Source organism: Arvicola amphibius, chromosome 11 (genome assembly GCF_903992535.2).
Source record: "Arvicola amphibius chromosome 11, mArvAmp1.2, whole genome shotgun sequence".
In the NCBI taxonomy this organism is placed as follows: domain Eukaryota; kingdom Metazoa; phylum Chordata; class Mammalia; order Rodentia; family Cricetidae; genus Arvicola; species Arvicola amphibius.
Window position 1 is genome coordinate 8,089,953 of NC_052057.2, and position 19,830 is coordinate 8,109,782.

A 19,830-nucleotide genomic window follows, 5' to 3' on the forward strand; every position below is an offset into this window, starting at 1 on the left:
TTCTGAAATTTCTGAAGGTATTTCAAAGTGATACTGATTGCAGGGATTGTGTGACATTTTCCTCTAGACCTAAGGGCACAAGAGTGGGGAGTCTATTGAATTGAGAATTTGAGGTTAGGAACTGCCAAGATAAAATATACAAAAAAATGAAATCTGGGGAAGAAAATAATGGATTCTGTTTGGACACAGGTTGCACACTGTTTGATGGAAGCAAAGCCCCTGGGTGGGATTTGCCAAATCACTGAGGACAAGGTGGAAATATTTGCTTGAACTGTGAGTGCTTTTGGCAGACAGATGTAATATTTTCCTAACTCTCACTGTGACAGTTCCCACAGGACAACAGAGTGAGACACACAAGTCCAAGCCTGAGCTAGAAAGCAAAGCATCAATAAAAAGGAGGAAGAAAATTTCTTACAAACTTCCTTTCCAAAGGGGAAAAAAGGTAAGTTACAGATTAAAAAGATGGCTAACCTGCTTGAAGAGACTGATCTCTCCAGAGAGAAAGAATGGAAGAACTAAGAGAAACTGAGCAGTATAAGGAAAAAACAACAAAATATTAAACACAAACAAAAGAGCACAAGTCCTTGAACATTTATAACCCAAGACAAGACTACATCACAAGCTGTCAGTGAGGAGTAGGCTTGCTGTCATCCCAGAAGAAATGGTCTCCAGAAACATTAATCATAGTTTTGGTTTCAAAATCAGCCAAAGAAGGTGTACAAGCTCAGTTTGTACAGGAATTTAATGTGTTTGCTGTGCACCCAAATTCATAAGCATATGGAATTCTATAGTAATATTAGATACAAAACTGTCTGCTCCCTAGAGACAATCTTGTGTAATATGAGAAGTAGCCTTTGTCATTCCTCCTTCAAGATAGCTAGTAAACCCTATGTTCTTAGGAAAACAATAGGCCCCATACACACTGAATGTATCCACTCTTATATTATAATTAGAACCTGCTACCCTTCTCAGAAACCCTGTCTTGGAATGAAGTGATTGGCAGTCTAGGCAGAGCACAGAATGCCGCTGATCACCATCAGGTTTCATTGTAAAACCTCCCCATGTTTGAACTGTCCCTTTTATTGTGTTCTGAGAGGAAGTAGCAATCCTCAAAGCCTTCTTTGGGAAATTGATTTGAAAACTCTCTGTTATATGCATATCCCCAACACACACACACACACACACACACACACACACACACACAAACCCAGTATGTTAGTCAATAGTAAAAAGGTGAGACCTTCAAAGCCTGCTTCTATTTTTAAACTTTACCTGAAGGAAAGGTAACAAGTAATCCACAATCTGGAATTTGAATGAGAAGTGTTATTGTGCTGAGTAGTATTGTCATATCTTTAAATGTATCTGAGTTATATCCAACTGAATTATAGAGGGGTATGGTTTAGATAGCTAAAATTAATAACAATAAAATGGAGATATAAATTATGTAGAGTTAGGCTTGACAGTAAGTAATCCAAGCCATCATAGAGGAGAATTACAAATTCAAGGCAAACTTTGGTTATATACACAGACCCTGTTTAGAACGAATTGTAAAGAAATAAACAGGTATTCATTTCAATATAAGGTGCTGGACATTGAAAAAGGCATAGACACTATCATTTGGAAAAAAACAGTAAGATGAGGGATGAGGGATGTTTCAAGTCACCGAGAAGTGATTCTGGACAGAGTTGCTTCAGTCACACTTAAGCCTTATTTGTGAAGCACTGTCAAACTCAAAGGGAACAACACGAGGAATTCAGGAAGTACTTATACCTTAATCTTTGGGCAGTATTTACAGTTTACAGGGGCCAACTATTTTAATTTAATTTATTAGAATTTATCTCTTCTAATCTTAATTTTGTAGATAACTAATGATGATGAAATTTGCAAATGACATTTTGAGAATCATTATATTCTTATGAAGAGAAATGTTCTGAAGATGTCACAACTAAGTTGATGATCATCAACATTGTCTGACCCTCGCTAGGACATTTTTAGTATGGAGAGATGGAATGTTGCAGAAAATGAAGAAAGACTCTTCAGGGGATCTTCAGTCCCTTTTAAAAGCCATTTGCCATCAGCCATGAGTCTGACCTAACATCCTCAGGACTACTAGGTAAATAGTACTTTGATAAGTCCTCAGACCTAGCTGACCTTTAGTCTTCACCTAACCCAAAGCGAAATTTGTCATGGTACCTGAAGTCCCTCATACTGTCTATTTACCTCATATCTTCTCCAATAAATGGGTAAATATATTTTTTATGCACTTCCTATGACTATAAAAGCTCCATAACCACTTACACATGGAGCTTCCACTCAGGTCAACTGAAATACATGTTTCTTGACTGTCCCTTCCTTGGGCTGTGAGTAAACCACACCTAACTCCATATGAATCAAGATGTGTGCTTTGATTCCGATTTTTGTGGAATAATATTGTCTATTTAGAGTATGTAGATATTATGATATGAAATCTAATCACAGAATAGTTAAATTGTTTAAAATATTGTAATGCACTATAAGTGGACATAGGCTAGCACGGGAAACATACAATGAGTATTTCCAGATCCCTTACTATTACACTGTTCCATTATGTTTTGAAACCTTCCAGAAATATGTTACCACTAGAATTTTCCAGGAGGAGCAAAGAAAAGGTGAAAATAAGTATCAGATAAAGGGCTTCCCTGTGTCTATGTTCAAAAATAAAAACAAGGACAGAAGTTAGTCTCCAATAGTTTATTTGAGAGGAAATAAGATAACCACAAGAAAGAAAATAGATTTACAAACACGATTATGATGGTCCAGAAGAACCTGATTCTAGTGTTCTCTTTCTGGAAGGTTGTGTAGAACATACTTCAGAATGTTCCACTTGTAGGAGATGGAAACTAAGCTTCCTTCCAAATGACGAGTCCAGCCCGTTCCCCAACGTGTTGTCTCTGCTTTGAGAGCAGCTGATAGACATTTAGGAATTGGTATAGACACAGACTCTGGCAGCAAGCAGCTGCAGGTGGTGGTTGTAATCCAGCACTGAGTGCTTGTGCTAGACAAGGAGCCAGCCATATACAACGCCTTTCCCAGAGCCTTAGCAGGGAGAAGAATAAGAATTTTCCTCATTGAGAGCAACCACTGTGGGGTAACCACTCTCCTACTTCACCATAAACTTAGACATGCTAACGTTCTGTTCCTCGGAGTAAATTACCCTCAAATTTTATCACCAAATATAATAGGATATTTGTTAAGACATAGATGAATCTTCACTGCACATGGAACTGCTGATCTAATGAGAGGAATCCTAGAGTTCACACTTTCAGGTACTGTTTTGTTTTTCTATTCAAAAAGGACCAACAAATCACCAAGCCAAAAAAAAAGTCTCTCATTGCTATCCTTTATTAACTCATTATGTGATAAGGGACAATGTGGAGCCAGGCGGCTTCTTTCTTACTGCTTCCTGCATCTCAGAGCTTTCAGAAATATCTTCTTCTCTGAACTTCGGCCATGTAGAAAGTTTAGCAGGGCAGGGTTGTCCCTGAAGACAAGTCTCCATGCTGCTCTTTGTACAGCAGGAAGTAGAGCTCCAGAGAACAAGGATCAAACCCATCATAGTTCTTCATTCAAATCCCCTTGTCAGTAGTGAAGATTAGATTTCAATACCTCTGTGCCTGGATTTTCTTTTAGACATTTTCCAATTTTGACGGAGAAAAGTACAAATGTTCAATATAAATATTTTATAAAGCCAACAATTCTACTCAGAAGTTTTTGACAGAAATGGGAGAAATGAATTTGTTTAATATTATGTGTGAGGGCTGAAATGTGAATGGCAGAGCAGTACCAGCATACATAAGAGTCCGCTGTGAATATACACAAACATTTTGCCCAGAGGGAAGAATAAACACTGATGACTTTTAAAATTTTCAAACATTCTGTATTGTAACCTTAAGATCCAAAGGCAGTTTGCTTTATGTGAAAAGAAAAATAAAAGCATGAAATGAATCCCACTGTAGATTCAAAATCCTTTGATAGAAACATAATGCTTTTTCAAATAAGGACACAGAACATGCTTATATTTCAACCATCTAGTTCTGTGTTGTCACAAAAGAGCCATGGCTATTGGTAGACTTTCATTCTGTCAAAGCCCTGGGAGATTTCAGTTACAATGCATTTCAAAACACTCAAATATTCTAATATCTATTGTGGTTTTCAGGGATGGTCATACTAATAGGTCATGTATTTGTTTTCCATTATTAATTGATAGGTTGCTGGGTTACTATCTTAAATTACACATAATAACATTATTTCTCTAAAGTATTTTATTTTTATTTTTTTCCTTTAGAAAAACATAACAGAGAATTTAAATTTTTCTATCTAGGGATATATTGAAACCACAAACACACTAGTTGCTTTGCATTCTGCTAAAAATTCTTAGTTTTTTTGCTACTGTCTGTCCTTGTGCCCAGATATTCTTTTGTTATTGGCCAATAGTAACTAAGTGATGTAAGTTTTCCTATATTGATTTATGCAAAAAATACAGGTGTGTTTTAAGATAGTATATCAAATGCCAAACAGCAAAAAAAGAAAGAAAATGAAATGTTTAAAAATTCATATATACTATAGTATTCTTAATCAATTCTAGTATTTTATATAGCATAAATAGACATTATTTAATTACTTCTGTACAGCGTACCCCTAGTTAACTGAAGCCTTTGTGGCAATGATGACTTGTTAACCAATATTTTTTCCATTCCTTCTCATTCATTAAAATTTTGGTGATAGACTAGTTGAAGATCACAGAATTATAATCTTTTTCAGTTTAATGAAAGTCAATGAAAATTATTTTTAGTGCTTTTATTAAAGCTCCTTAAAGTCTTTTCTCATAGGCAATGCACCACTTCCCTTTTTTTAATCTTTATTTTTTTTTCTGTTCTAGTATGGAAAGAATTTCCAAGGACATTGTGAAAACTATGGGCTGCTGTGAGCATAAGCACCCTGGAATTTCTACTAGGGAATATCCTGTCTGAGCCACCCAGGTGCCCCTGCTTACAGATCTAAATAAGAACGTCTCTACCTCCTATGAGTTCTCCTCAGTTTTGTTTTGGGGATGGGAGCTAAAATCCCGACTGCTGTACTAACGTTTCACTTTCTACTCTGGTTCTTCCAAATAGGTAAAACATAATCCTTGAAAAGTTTTTATTGTTCAAGTTTGTGGCCCATAGTGGCTGAATTTGATCAATCAGAACGACTACATACTATGTTTCTTTTCTTGGATAAGGCTAGAACCAGCAAATATAATTTAAAGCATTGGAGCTTCTGAGTTTCTTAGGAAGCCTGTGCTGGCTAGTGTCTGTCAGTTTGATACAAGCTAGAGTCTTTTGGGAAAAGGAAATGTTTGTTCAGAAAGTGCCCCTACCAAAATTATCTTAAGTGCAAGCCCTTGAGTAGCTTTCTTGATTATCTATTGCTGTGGGAGAACACTTCCCTCTGTGGATGGTACCAATCCTGGGTAGGGTGGTCCTGAATTATTAAAAAGAAATAGGTTGAACAAGCCTAGGGGATCAAGCCATTGAGGAACGCTCCTACATGGCCTGTTTATGAGCCTCACTTTATGTTGCTTTCTTGAGTTCTTGTTCTGACTTCCCCTAGTGACTGATTATTACCTAAAAGTACAAGATGAAATAAATCTTTGCCTTCTCAAGTTGCTATGGGTAGTGGGGTTTGAGCACAATAAAATCCCTAAGTAAGATAAAACTTTACTGGCCCGTAAACCATTTCTTTCATATTTTAAATTGTTTATTATTAGCAGAATTTTCCAGATGTATAGAGAGAGTGTTTGAGTCCCACATGGCATATCTTTCTCCCCAGTACCTCCTTCTATTAAGATTTGGCAAAAGTGAAAATTCCAGTTAACTTCATTGCTCACCACATTTCAGCGACTGCAATTCTGCCCTTACATTCCACATGGACTGGGCCTTCCTTGTAAATTTTTTAAAATTTACTTTTGTGTGCCTTTTAGGCACTTACCAGACAAATGTGATGCTTGCTAAATATACATGTATTCTCTCTCTGATTTCTAGTTTATAGTCAAGTACAACAGAGGAAAGGAAAGTACTGGGACAAGCACCACCTCAATAATACTTCAAGCTCTATTCATCTTTCAAAGGACATGTGACTATTTCCAACACTACCATTGCTCAGCAAAATAATTATTTCCTTCTTTTCAAATGGGAAGTGTCCCATTCACATAAACTTCCCTATAAGCTCTTATCAGTCTTCATTTCTCCAAAGAACTCCCAAGCAGTACTGATGCTTCTCTAGAGCTGACACATTGAATATCCTCACTAGAGGTTTGCTTTTCTCTCAGCCACACCACACAAGAGTTTACCTCCCAAAGACCAATCTGCAATCATTTTTTTTTATCAGTTCACAGCTTTAGTTTAAATTATTTATTATCCTTTCTCTTAAGAGCTGCCTGCTGTCCTTCTGGATTATCGATGTATATGTAGTAGATTATACATATATTTTAAAATCATGTTCCTCCCTTTGAACTTGGCTCCCTCCTGACACAGCTCTGTTATTTATTATATATTGTTCATCAGTGCTCACTTTGAAGGAATCTTATCATTGTGAAATTTAAATATATTTCTATGTCCAATAATTCACAATGTACCCATTTAATCATAGTTTATTACCATCAGTAACACAACAGTGTGAGAAAGGGAGCTGACTGACTGAGTGAGAATTTACTTAGAAACCATGAGGGCATAAAGTGATGGTGGAGCACACTTTCAATCCCTGCACTCAGGAGTTGGAGGATCTCTGTGAGTTCGAGGCTACCCTGGTCTACAGGGCGAGTTCTAGAACAGGCTCCAAAGCTACACAGAAAAACCCTGTTTCAAAACAACAAAACAAAACAAAAACAAACAACAAAAACAAAAACAAAAAAAACAGAAAAAGAAACCATGAAGGATTGTGTTTCTGTTCCAAACAGGACCTAAAGGCTAGGTGTAGGCTGCTTTAGCATCACATATGTAGCCTCAGTGCTTGAATGGAGTATAGACGCAGGTGAATTTGCAGATCACCCTAGCCAGTTTAGCCAAGTCAATAAAGATGCTTCTCACTTAGTGAAGTGACTTTGCCTCATAATAAATGATTATATAAGTAAATAAATGAGCAAGCACAAAAATAGAGAAGACTATGGAGATAGAGCAGTAGATAAAGGATTTGCTGTGCAAGCCAAAAATAATTTTGTGTTCTACAAACTCTACGAAACCACAAATGCCAGTGCAGACTACTCTCCCCAGAGAAAGAAATTCCACAAAATAAAACAGAAATGTATGTAGTATATCTACCGAGCCAGCTTTACAGAAGGTAGTTCAAGGAAATTTAAATCTAAAGACATCAACTACATCAAAGAAAATTCAAGGAATAAACAATCCCAGAAAAGTACTTTTTTTAAAAAAAGGAAGAAAAACCCATACAATAATAGCAAAATAATAGAAATCAATAAACATTGCTCATTGATAACTCAATATTAACAGACTCAATTCCTCCAAATACCAATATATTTACTAACAGGTTATATTAGAAAACAAGTTCTAACTTTCTGCCATATCTAAGACACATGCCTTATCACGAAGAATAGCCCTTGCCTTGGTAAAAGGATGGAAGAAGTTATTCCAAGAGGAAGGAACTAAGAAACAGATAGCTGTAGTCATTTCAATATCTGACAAAACAGACTTCAAACCAAAACTAATCAGAAGAGACAGAGAAGGATACTATCTTCTAAACACAAAACACAAAGGAAAATAAAATCCACCAAGAGGATATTACAATTTTAAATATTTATGCACTGAACTCGATAACACCCAGGTTCATAAAAGAAACATTACTATATAGCTCAAAGCACATATTGAGACTTACATGGTCATAGTGGGTTACTTCACTACTCAACTGTCACTAACACAGTTCATTCAGACCAAAACTAAATAGAGAAATGCTGGACTTAAATTACATCATAAATCAAATAGACCTAACAGATATTTATAGAACATTTCACTCAAACACAAAAGAATGTTTCTTAGTAACCTACAGAACATTCTCTAAATTTGAATACCTACTTGGACACAGAGCACATCTAAATAAGTACAAGACTAACAAAAAATTCCTGCATCCTATCTAGCCACAATGGATTAAAGCTTGATATCAAGTAGAATGGAAACAAAAAATATATAGAAACTCAAGAAAACTGAATGAAAAATAGGTCAGGACAGAATTAGTAAGGAAATTAAAAACTATTCAATTGAATAAAAATAGATTTCTAAATAGGACACTGATAGCAGAAGCATTACAAATAATAATTAATAAATGATAACTTATGAAACTGAAAAGATTCTGTATGTAAAAGAATATAATAATTTAGATAAAGTGGCAAACTAAAGAATGTGCAAAGGGCTGCACAAATTATAAATCCACTTCTGGTGGCAATGCAAATTTGGGAGGCACTTCCTGAAAAAGTGATGAAAGATTCATTCAAGATATAGCTACAATCTTCTTGGGCATATATCCAATGGACTGTATGAAGATATATATGCATGCATGCTCATCTTTGTTCATTGTTGTTGTGTTCTTACAACCAGCTAGAAATTAAAAAGAGTCTAGATGTCCAAAACAGATGAATGGGTAAATAAACATAATAAATAAATTAAACGTTTTCAATTGTGAAATAAATAAATCTCAGAATTTTCAGAAAATGGATGAAGCTAAGAAAGTAAAGTAAAAAAAAAGAAAGGAAAAGAAATTCATTTTGAGTAAGGAAACTCAAACACAAAAGAGGAACAGTGAATATATTTTCTTATCTCTCTACTTTTGCTTTTAAGACTTTGAAAAACATGTATAATCCAAATAACCAAAGATGTTTTTTACTATAGAGTAATGAACTAATCAGGAGGGAATGATAGCTCTGTAAGGGGAAATAGAATATATTGTTATGGAGAAATAGGGTGCAGATTGGAACTGAGGTTCAAAAAGGGAAGGGAAAGAAGATGATAAAAGAGAGGAAATGCCGCATGTTCCATCAGTCCCATTCCAAGTGGACTTGGTGGTCTCCCATTAGTTCTGTCCTGCCGTCTCAGTGGGTGAACGCATCCCTCATGGTTCTGACTTTCTTTCTCATGATCCCTCTCCTTCTGCTCCTCATCAGAACTTTGGGAGCTCAGTCCGGTGCTCCAATGTGGGGCTCTGTGAAAGTGGCTGATGGTAGAGGCTGACCAAGGAGCCAAGGACAATGGCGATGGGCTTGGTCTCTACGACATGGACGGGCTCTGTGTGAGCCTTGTCAGTTTGGTTGCTCACCTTCCTGGACCTGGAGGGAGTTGGGAGGACCTTGGACTCAACATAGTGTAGAGAACCCTGATGGCTCTTTGGCCTGGAGAGGGAGGGAGTGGGGGTATGGGTGGAGGGGAGGGGAGGGAAGGGGGAGGAGGAGGGGAGGAGATGGCAATTTTTAATAAAAAATAAATAAACTGGAAAAAAAAGAGGAAATGCGGTGGGTTCTTGCACACTGTAAAGATCTGTGACTCATATTAGTATAATAAAATGCTAATTGCCCAGTAGTTATGCAGGAAATATAGACAGAGCAACCAGATTAAGAGAATTCTGGAAAGAGGAAAGGCAGACGGTTAGTCACAAGCCAGATACAGAGTAAGCAAAATGAGAATGCCTTACTGAGAAAGGTTCCAAGCCATATGGCTAAACATAGACAAGAATTATGGGCTAATTTAAGTTGCAAGAGCTTGCTAATAGTAAGCCTGAGCTAAGAGGCCAAACAGTTTATAATTAATAAAGCCTCGGTGTGTTTCTTTGGATCTGAACAGGTGCAGGACAGGGCAGGACAGAAACTTCCTTCTACAAGGCAATGCACGGAGGCACAACGAACACTAAAAGCCATTTGATGGGTCATATAGAACCCTACTACTGCAGAAACTTCTTAAAATATATACAAATAGGAAAATTTAAATGCAGTCACCAAGTAATGGGGGAGGAAATACCTCAGATAGACTTTTTTGCCACCAAGTGAAATTTCCAGTAGGAATGGGTGTTCCTATTTTAGGTGCTAGCCAATAGGGACACATGGAAACTACTCAGGATAGTCCCAAGAATATTGGTTGCCCTACATAAATGATGATGAGACAATATCCCTGAAAACAACACTTACATACTTTATTTAACACAGAAAAGTTGACCTAGTGCTTAACTAGAGCCTTCACTCCTACTACCTAATGTTCATGGAACTTGAATGTACTCTGCAATCTTCTGGAGGAGAAAGGCAACCACCGACCCAAGTACAAAACTTGCTATCAACAAAGGAGACCTGCTTGCATCATAAGATGATTCAATAGTAACACAAACAGTGTAGGAATCACCAACAACTATCTGATTAAATTTAAGACCCAGTCCATGAGGTGGAATACAGAGGCAAATAACCTGAGACCACATAGGCTGTGAACCTAGAAGAAAACAATACTACAGTACTATACCGTTCTGATACAAGAACATAAGATTCTAAGAGCCAGAGTTGATAGATGATGCCAAGGAAATTGTGTCTTCCAGAAAAGAACTCACAAAGACTGGAGCATCATGCACAGGGCCTGTACAGTTTCAAGCCAGAAGGGAACCCAGCATGCAGAGGGGAAATTAGAAACAATTTTCCGTACCTGACCTAGAGACTATCAATAAATGAAAACCACTTACGAAGGAAATATAAATGTTCTCTAGTGGCATTTCACGTTATTAAAGGGTTGGCCCTATGCTCAGCCAACATAGCCAGCATGAAACAAATTCAACGGTGTTATTGTGTAAATTTTCTGTCTCATATTACTTTATTTTAGCATCTTTTATCTTACTGGTTTTTCTTTTATAATACGGTTTCTTATTTTGTGTTTCTTTGTTTTGGTGTGTGTGTGTGTGTGTGTGTGTGTGTGTGTGTGTGTGTGTGTGTGTGAATGGATTCTTCTGTATGTGTTTCCATGTGTTTGTCTCTTGTCCTTTTTGATGTTTTGGTTTTTATTTTAAAATTCTAGTTTGTTCGACTTTTTTATTTGCTGGTTTGTTTTCTAAACAAAGAGGAAGAAGTAAGGTATGGATTAGATGAAAGAGGAAATTGGAAGGATTTGACAGGAGATGGGAGAGGGTAAATCGTGGCCAGAATATATGTTATGGCTTTTCACTATAAGGGAAAACATAATAAATATTTTAAAACCTAACAATAAATAAATAATTGACCTCACTAAGGAGACAATGTCACCCAACAAACAAAAACACAAGCAAATAAACAAATAAGGTGGACTACTAGGGAAATAGTTCAGTTGATCATATATTTGCTGTGCAAATTTTAAAAAGTGTGATAAAATACCATGGCCAAAAGAACTTGAGGAAACAGCTTATTTTATCTGTATGTCTGTATGTGTTTGTGAGTGTGTATGTGTGAGGCAAGGTTATAAAATATGTAAGCCTTTTCCTAATTATGTACTTCATCTAGCAAGTACAGATACACATATATGTATACTATATAAACATACAGAAAGTACATTGATTGACTAGCTGTCACACACACAAGCACACACACACACACACAAGTTTTAAATGGTAAAAATCTATGTTTAAGTACTCAAATTTAGCATTTAAGCTGTATAGCACCATCCTAATTTTTCTTTTAGCATAAAAGAAATTTTACATTATGATCCTGTTTTGATTACATCAATGCCATTCAGGAAAATTTTGATATGAGGAGTTCAAAGTGGATTAAAAGTAACTGGGTAAATAAAATGCTGGTTTTATTTCTAATTCAATACCGATTTGAGAATCTATATGCTTAGATAAAGGGGGAGCAGTTATAATTCCATACATATGGTTAAGGTTGATGGTACAAGAGGATCCATGATGGGTGTCTCTTTCCTTTTCAACCATATTCCATCTTTGAGAAAAACCTGACATCCGAGAATGAACAGTTTATTCACGGGGTAGAATAAACCAGGGCAAGTACGTGGTGGCTGGGAATAAGTCCTACAACATAGAAACCTACAGTTTGGCTCAAGTCTCTGAAGTTCACAGCTGGAGTTGAGTGGGTGGGTGACTTATAGAATAAACCTGCTTCAGAAGACGGCAAGGAGCCAGAACTGTTGAAGGGCGGCCTTATATAGTGACTCTCCTGACTTCCCACGGGACACACACTCCCTGCTGCACATTGAAAACTGGGGTTCTGTACTTTTGATGTTTTAAAATATAGCTCTGAAGTAGATGGAATATGGCCGAGACTCATTAAAGAAGAACCAAGGGGCTAGGCTGAAAGATTAATGCTGAGACTGACAGTCACATTAAGAGACAAAAATTAATTGCTAGCAATACGGTGAAGTAGAAAATCTGTGCTTTAATTATAAAAAATATGTAAGAAAGTTCAGGGTGCGGGTCTTGTCAGATTGCTTGAAGCCAATTACTACTACAAGGAAAATGAGGGTGGGTCTTACTGTGTCTGTTACACTGGGTCTAATGTATTCAGAATGGAAGTAGCCACAGCACTGATTCAAGGGGAAGAATGGCTCAGATGTTACTCCAGTTCAAAGCACCTGAAACTCCAAGAACATATATGATTGCTCTGTTTTCTTCACTGTTTACCCTGGAAGCTGACTTGAAATTAGACCCAGAGCTAGTGTCCTGCTGAGTTTAGCCCAGAAGCCATAGTATGGATCCCCTACTCTTGCATGTCAAGGGGCATCACACTCCCCATGTGTTCCAGCTTCAGTTTACTTTTTAACATCCTTCTTTTTAAAAAGGACCTAAATTAGCTTCGAAATCCCAGACAGCCGAGGAAGAACTGAATTTCAGAAGCTCCTGCATTCATCTCCTGAGTGCTGGCACAGGCGTGCACCACCCCACTTAGTTCATTTTGTGCTGTAGAAAGAACCCAGGACTTCATGCTTGCTGCCTAAGCACTCTGCCAACTAAGCTAGACACCAGCCCCATTTTCCCAGCATTTTGGAGCATTTTAAAAATTATGTTCCTGGATATTGGTTTGCTCACACTCTCTCTGTTCCTTTTTGGCATCTTTTTCTTCTTTGTAATTTTAATTTCAAGGCTCAGATTTCTAACTTCACATCCAAACTACACACCTTCTTAAGGTGATCCAATCAAGCTTGAGCTTGATTTGATTAAAACTTTAACTGAAGTACCTGAATACACAACTATGTCTGTCAGTCTTCTCATGACTTTTGCATCAATAATTATGCCTTCATTAACATATTCAAAGCTAATCTCACCGGTCTCTTGGTGTTCTCCTCTTCATTGCAGGCTCTCCCTACTCCTCCCTCACATCTCTTGGACCCGGTTTCACTCATTGTCACAACTGTCCGTGATTTCCAGTGACAGCGGCAGATCTCCTTTTCAGCATTCTCCAAACCTGACCCCTATTGTATTACTGTGCAAGTGCTTATTTCCCATTGATTACAGTATCCTAAGTATTCATTTATTTGAAACAAATTAAAATATCCCAATTCTCTACAATGAATATGTTCATACTTTTGAAGGACACTTAGAAACTAAACCCCAAAAGACATAGATAGAGATGATAGAGATAGAGATAGAGATAGAGATAGAGATAGAGATAGAGATAGATAGAGATAGAGATATAGATGATATAGATGATATAGATATAGAGATAGATAGATGGATGATAGATAGATGATAGATAGATTAGATAGATAGATAGATAGATAGATAGATAGATAGATGATAGATAGATAGATAGATAGATAGATAGATAGATAGATAGATAGATAATAGATAGATAGATCTCCAGAAGACCCAACTCTAGGCCTCCAAACTCATAGCTTAGTTTTATAGATCACAAAGATAATAAATAGTACATGTAATAAAGTATGAAACACAGTATTAAAAACACATCACACAAAGTATTCTATGTCAAGTCAGGTTAAATCTGTGCCAAATAAAGGATTTGGATAAGCTTGTTTGATTAACATTCCAAACCACTGAATAAAGCATCACAATGTAAGACATGTTTCACATAAAAAATAATGCAATTAAAAAGAACTTAGGCAATGACCCCTATCTTCCAGGCTAGTCTCAGTTTATAGGTAAGCAAGCCTTTCACGCATCTCCTAATCGGCCTCTCTCTACAGCACAGGTGATGGAGTTACAGCTGATACCAGGACACAAGGTAAGAAGGAGTTTTCAGTGGTGCTAATAAGAGTAATCAAACAGCTGTTCTGATTTAAAATTCTAAATTACTAATCTTATTGGTTTATAAAATTCATGTTTGTATAATGATTGGTACTTTCTACCAAAACCAATAACTTCAATTTGCTATCCTTTAAAATGTTACTTTGTAACGGTTTATAGCAACTAAATTGTTACTAATTTAAAGTGTTAATTTAATTGAGGACTTAAAAAATAAATGACACCACACTAACAGTAAGTCTAATAACTAAAATTTAGAGCCTTGCTAAAGTTAAGGTGCTGTCCATTCAATTGTGAGATTATCAAGTGCCGTATCAAGTGCCCTAAAACTGTTGAGAGTAACAGTATTCCTCTTACCATTCACTTGAAAGATGTGTGTCTGATGGACACGCTCATAGCCATCTGCATAGCAGGTATAATTGCCCATGTGCACTGTGGTAACCTTGGTGATATACAAGGACCCATCATCGCCAAAGTCCTAAAAAAAAGAATATAGATCACAGAGTTGGAAACTTGAGAACTTATTTCTATTCAGGAGTAAAATAAATATATTAAACATTTTTAAATTATCAATCTTAATTATCAATGTAAACAAGAAGGATGCTGACTTACCTTAATATTTTTTAATATATTTTTCTTTAAAAGTGAGCTTTCATTGATAAATATGGCATTTCCACGTTAATTTTAAATACATGAATTAACAAAGTATACTGGTATAATTTAATTTTATACTTTGAATTTTAGATGGATAAAGCTCTATTAAGAACTTATCTTACAACTAAAATTAAATTGCTAATTGCATTTTTAGTCTGATAATTATCCACCAATTTTATTATCACTTAGAAGTATAAATAATATAAAGAAAAATACCTATCAAGTTAGTATGTTCTCAGTGTAAACATTTATAGCCCTATCCAGAGACATGATATTTGTTTTATTTTGTTTTGTCTGAGGGACAATGAAAATTAAATCACATCCTCAGTCACGCTAAGCATGAACTCTGACATAATACTAAACTCTCAGCCAGGATTTAATTTTTAAATTAAAGGTTGTAATTTACTACTGGTCATTTGAATAAACAGCCATGCCATTTGGTTTCCGGGAGAACAAAGGCATAACCATTCCTGGGGATGCATATTAAAGCCTCTCCTCTGTTTATCACAACAGAGTCCAAGCATTATCCTTGGAACTGCAGGGTACAAACCGGAAAATCTCCTCTTTATATGTCAATGTGTGCAGTGGGGAAAACTATCAAATCTGTTTTTAGGTTCTTGGGAAAAACTGCTCTAATAATCTCCAGAATCTTTATTAAGGCCAGACTGCCTGATCCCTGTGAGACGCCATTTTGTGGGCATTTGGACCTCTCTTCCTCTCACCTTTGTGCTTCTGTGATAACTTTGAATGAGCTTGAACTCGTGCTCCCTGTGAACCCCACTCTCTTCACAGACTGAAGGGGAGGGAAAGACTTAAAGCTCCCCCATGAGGAAAGGTCTCTGTGGGGACATTCTACAGTTATCAAAATATTATGTTTTCATGACTTTTCTTTACATAAACAAAACACAGGTATCGCTCTTTTTAATAATTCTATCCCATAGTCCTTTGGGGAAAAAATCACAGAAATTTTAATGATATTTTCTTGCACATAGATATTATTTGAGATAACAGTAGACTGAAGCACACTTTTAAAAGCAAACTTGAAGAATGAGACAGCCACACACCAATTGACACTTGAGTTTTGACAAAGAAGTCAGAACTATACACAGTGAATGAAAGCGTCTTCAACAAATGGAGTTGGTCCAACTAGATAGGTGCATCTTGGGGGGCATATGCCTCTCCCTGCACCAAACACAAAATGCAACTCCAGATGGATCAGTGAAGCCAATACAAAAGAAGATACACTGAGTCAGAAAGAGGAGAAACTGGGGAATAGCCTTGAACTCATTGGAACAGGAAAATGCTTTTCAAGCCGAATTCTGGTAGCACAGAAACTAGGAACAAAAATTAATGAATAGAAACTCATTTGACTTTTGGTAGAAGTTGAAGTTTCTTGAGTTGAAGGAAGAGAGCAGCCTCCTCTCTGAGCATCCCAGAACCTCTACATTCTGTCTGTGTTGAGTCCTTTTAACTTGGCGCTGTACTCCTATGGCAGTAGGCCTAGAGTAGAGAGCACAATCTTCCCTACTTTACTTGACTCAAATGCTTTATCGCGAATCATTTTCCTGGTATAAAACAAGTTTGTGGGAACATTTAGTGGGTTCAGCATACGCTTTACGAAACAATTTCTCTTGGAAAATGCACCATACATATGCATGGACTCACATGTAATGGAACCTCATGCGCAGATCCCATGATTCAGTCTAAGTCCAATGTCTCTGAGTACACAGCTCTCTCTGGGCAGATACTGAACACCACTGTGCTATCTTTGTATTTTGTTGTAACATAAAATTCCACTTTACAAGCCCCAAGAAATAAATTGAATTTTGATTTGTTTTGTTCAATCCTTTACACAATGATAATATTGTAGATAGCCCAAAATGACATGAAACTTAATAAAATATTTTACTAAATCCTTTAAAATAAATAGGTAAATAAACAAATAAGTAAATTGAATGTCATGAAACTGAAAAATCTTCTGTATGGTAAAGGACACCATAATTTAGATAATAGATATGATACATAAATAATTTTTGACAATTACACATCCAATATTGGATTATTATCTAAAATATACATAACTAAAAAACTGGACATCAAGAAAACAATTAATCTAATAAAAATGGGGTGCAGAACTAAACATAAAATGACATACAAATGTGTAAAAAAACATTTTTAAAATGTTCAGCATCTGTAATAATCAGAGAAATACAAATAAAAACTATTTTGGTGTTTCAGCTTATATCAGTCAGAATGCCAAGATCAATTTAATCAAAATCAGAAGTCATGATGGAGAGGATGTGTGGAAAGAGGACCACTCATCTATTTCTGGTGGGACTAAAATCCTCAACAGTAGCATTTCCTCAGGAAGCTGGATGAACTCTACACCAAGATCTAGATATAACACTCTGGGATAGATCTCTAAAGGAAGTTACATGTTTCTAGGGAAAACCTTGTTCATCCATCTTCCTTGATGCTCTTTTCATAACAGCTAGAAATTGAGAAAAGCCTAAATGTTCATTGGAAAATGAACGAATCTAGAAAAAAATTATTTGGAGTGAGTCAATCCAGACTCAAAAAAGACAAATACAATATTTATACTCTTCAATGTAGATGTTTGCTTTTCAGCTTTCAATAAGCAGGCTACAATCCATATGACCACAGAGTTTATGTATTGAGTAAATGACTAGTGTGAAGAGTGTGATCTCTCAAGGAAGGGGAGATGTAGTTATGGAGAGAAAAGGGGCACGGGAATGGGAGGAGTAAGCATCCAGTAGAGGGAAGCAAGGATAAGGGAAGGAATCCAGGGATGGGTAAAGGTGTCACAGAAATTATGGGAGAGGTCAACCAATGATGGGTTCAGTTTGAGAAACATACCAGACAAAGAAGCCCACCCATGACACTGACCAGAGGGCAAGGATGGAGAGGCTGAACAGCCCAGAGACCAAGAATAGAACCAAACATTACTGGGGGGAAAGTCAATAAAATTAATCTTAATGATATTACAGATCGTTACTTGGTCCAAATGTCTTCAGAGAGGCCTCACCTAGCAACTGATAGAAACAGATGCACAGATCTACAGCCAAATATTAGGGAGCACTTGGAAGTTCCATGGAAGAGCGGAGGAAGGATTGTGGGAGCCAGAGGAGTCAAGGACACCACAAGAAAGCCCAGAGAATCAACTAACTTGATTTATAGACTTGATTTATAACTTGATTTATAGGCCCACATAGACATTTGCCAACCAGAGAGCTTTCATGGGACTGACCTAGGCCCTCTGTATGATTGCCACAGTTGTGTAGCTTGGTCTTCTAGAGGGATTCCTAATAGTGGAAGCAGGGGCTGTCTGATTTTGTTGCCTGCTTTTGGGAGCCCTTCCTCTTACTGGGATATCTTGTCCAGACTTAAGAGAAGAGGAGGTACATACTCTTACTGAAATCTGATGTACCGTGACTTGCTGATATACATGTAAGGCCTGCACTTTTCCAAGAGAAAGAAAGAGGAGTGGGAGGTGAAGAGGAGATGTGGGAAAGAAAACTGTGATTAGGCTGGAAAAAAATAATAATAATAGAAGAAAGAAAAGAAAAGGAGGAGGAGGAGGAAAAGGAGAAAAGAAGAAGAAGAAGAAGAAGAAGAAGAAGAAGAAGAAGAAGAAGAAGAAGAAGAAGAAGAAAAGAAGAAGAAGAAGAAGAAGAAGAAGAAGAAGAAGAAGAAGAAGAAGAAGAAGAAGAAGAAGAAAAGAAGAAGAAGAAATGCTATGTTAGTGATTGTTGCCCCTCACATTAGCGCTCACCACTCTGATCTCACAAAGAAGTCCTCAACAAAGTGAAGATGAGGTCACTGTAATGCCCTTGAATTGTCAAAACTTTGAGCCCTTTCCCTGAAGATTGTCTCAATAGATACTTTTTTTTTGTAATAACAGTAAATGAACTAATGGACTAATGCATTTTTCAGAAATTGTTTACTTATTCACTTATCTCCTTTTAATTGTATCATTAGTACTTTCATGTTGACTTCAATTTTGTAATGTGTTGCTCAAGTTTTAATTCATACACAGTATTTCTGAATGTAATCTGGAGATTCACCATTACCTGTTTTTGTAAATATGTCATTAACTGTGTCAATATCATATGTCCAAAGAATAATTTCCCTTCAAATTTTAATTTTTAGAAATCATTGTGACATACCAATATTTTTATAACAGTGTCCAAAAGTATTTCTGGTATACTGACAATATTATTTGTATTTGTATTATATACTTTTCTGTTAAAAGTAGCTTCCATCAATTACTGATTAATAGAAATAAATAAATTATGAGAAGGGTATTGAACTGGGCTTGACAGTGACCAAAAATATGTTTAAAAAAAAAAAGACCAAGTTAGTGTGGAAGTCATAGGTAAAGAGATACTGAAGTCCACAAAATTGTCTCCTGGCCTTCATATGTGTCCTCATATACAACAAAAACAGAGTAATAGTAATAATAATAACATACAGGAAGAGATAAAAGAGGGGGTAATAAAAGCAGAAAGGAAATAACAGAAAAATGAAAGAGGTAAGAATCAGGAGAAGAGGGATAGTTAAGATGAGGATAAACAAATTACACATTGGCAAAGATACTGGAATACTTTCATAAGTACAAAAAAGGACCAATACCTCACCACTGTATCATATAATACTATTCATTTCTACAACTTCCTGTAACTGATGCTGTTAAAGAGGAAGTCTCATGAATTCTACTAATGCGGGGGAACTTGGAGTTCCATCCAAAAGACCATGTTTAAACTCCCTGCTAATACAATATACATTAGAAATGTGGCTTCAAACAACAGAAGTACAGGAGGACAAATAAGAGAGACAAATAACAGAGACAAAAACTCTTTTAAGGGAATGGTACTCAGGTGGTTGATCTTTACAGGGTCAATAGAAGAAAAACTAAGATTT

At 36.4% G+C, this 19,830-nt stretch overlaps 1 protein-coding gene across 3 annotated transcripts in view; it reads right to left on the minus strand.

The window, feature by feature from the left end:
* The window catches only part of Fstl5 (follistatin like 5), a 393,360-nt gene that overhangs the window by 119,028 nt on the left and 254,502 nt on the right, over nt 1-19,830 (minus strand). For all 3 annotated transcript variants that reach the window (XM_038348044.1, XM_038348043.1, XM_038348042.1), the window contains exon 7: nt 14,593-14,713. In XM_038348044.1, coding sequence (XP_038203972.1) covers nt 14,593-14,713 — 121 coding nt within the window. The remainder of the gene's footprint in view (nt 1-14,592; nt 14,714-19,830) is intronic.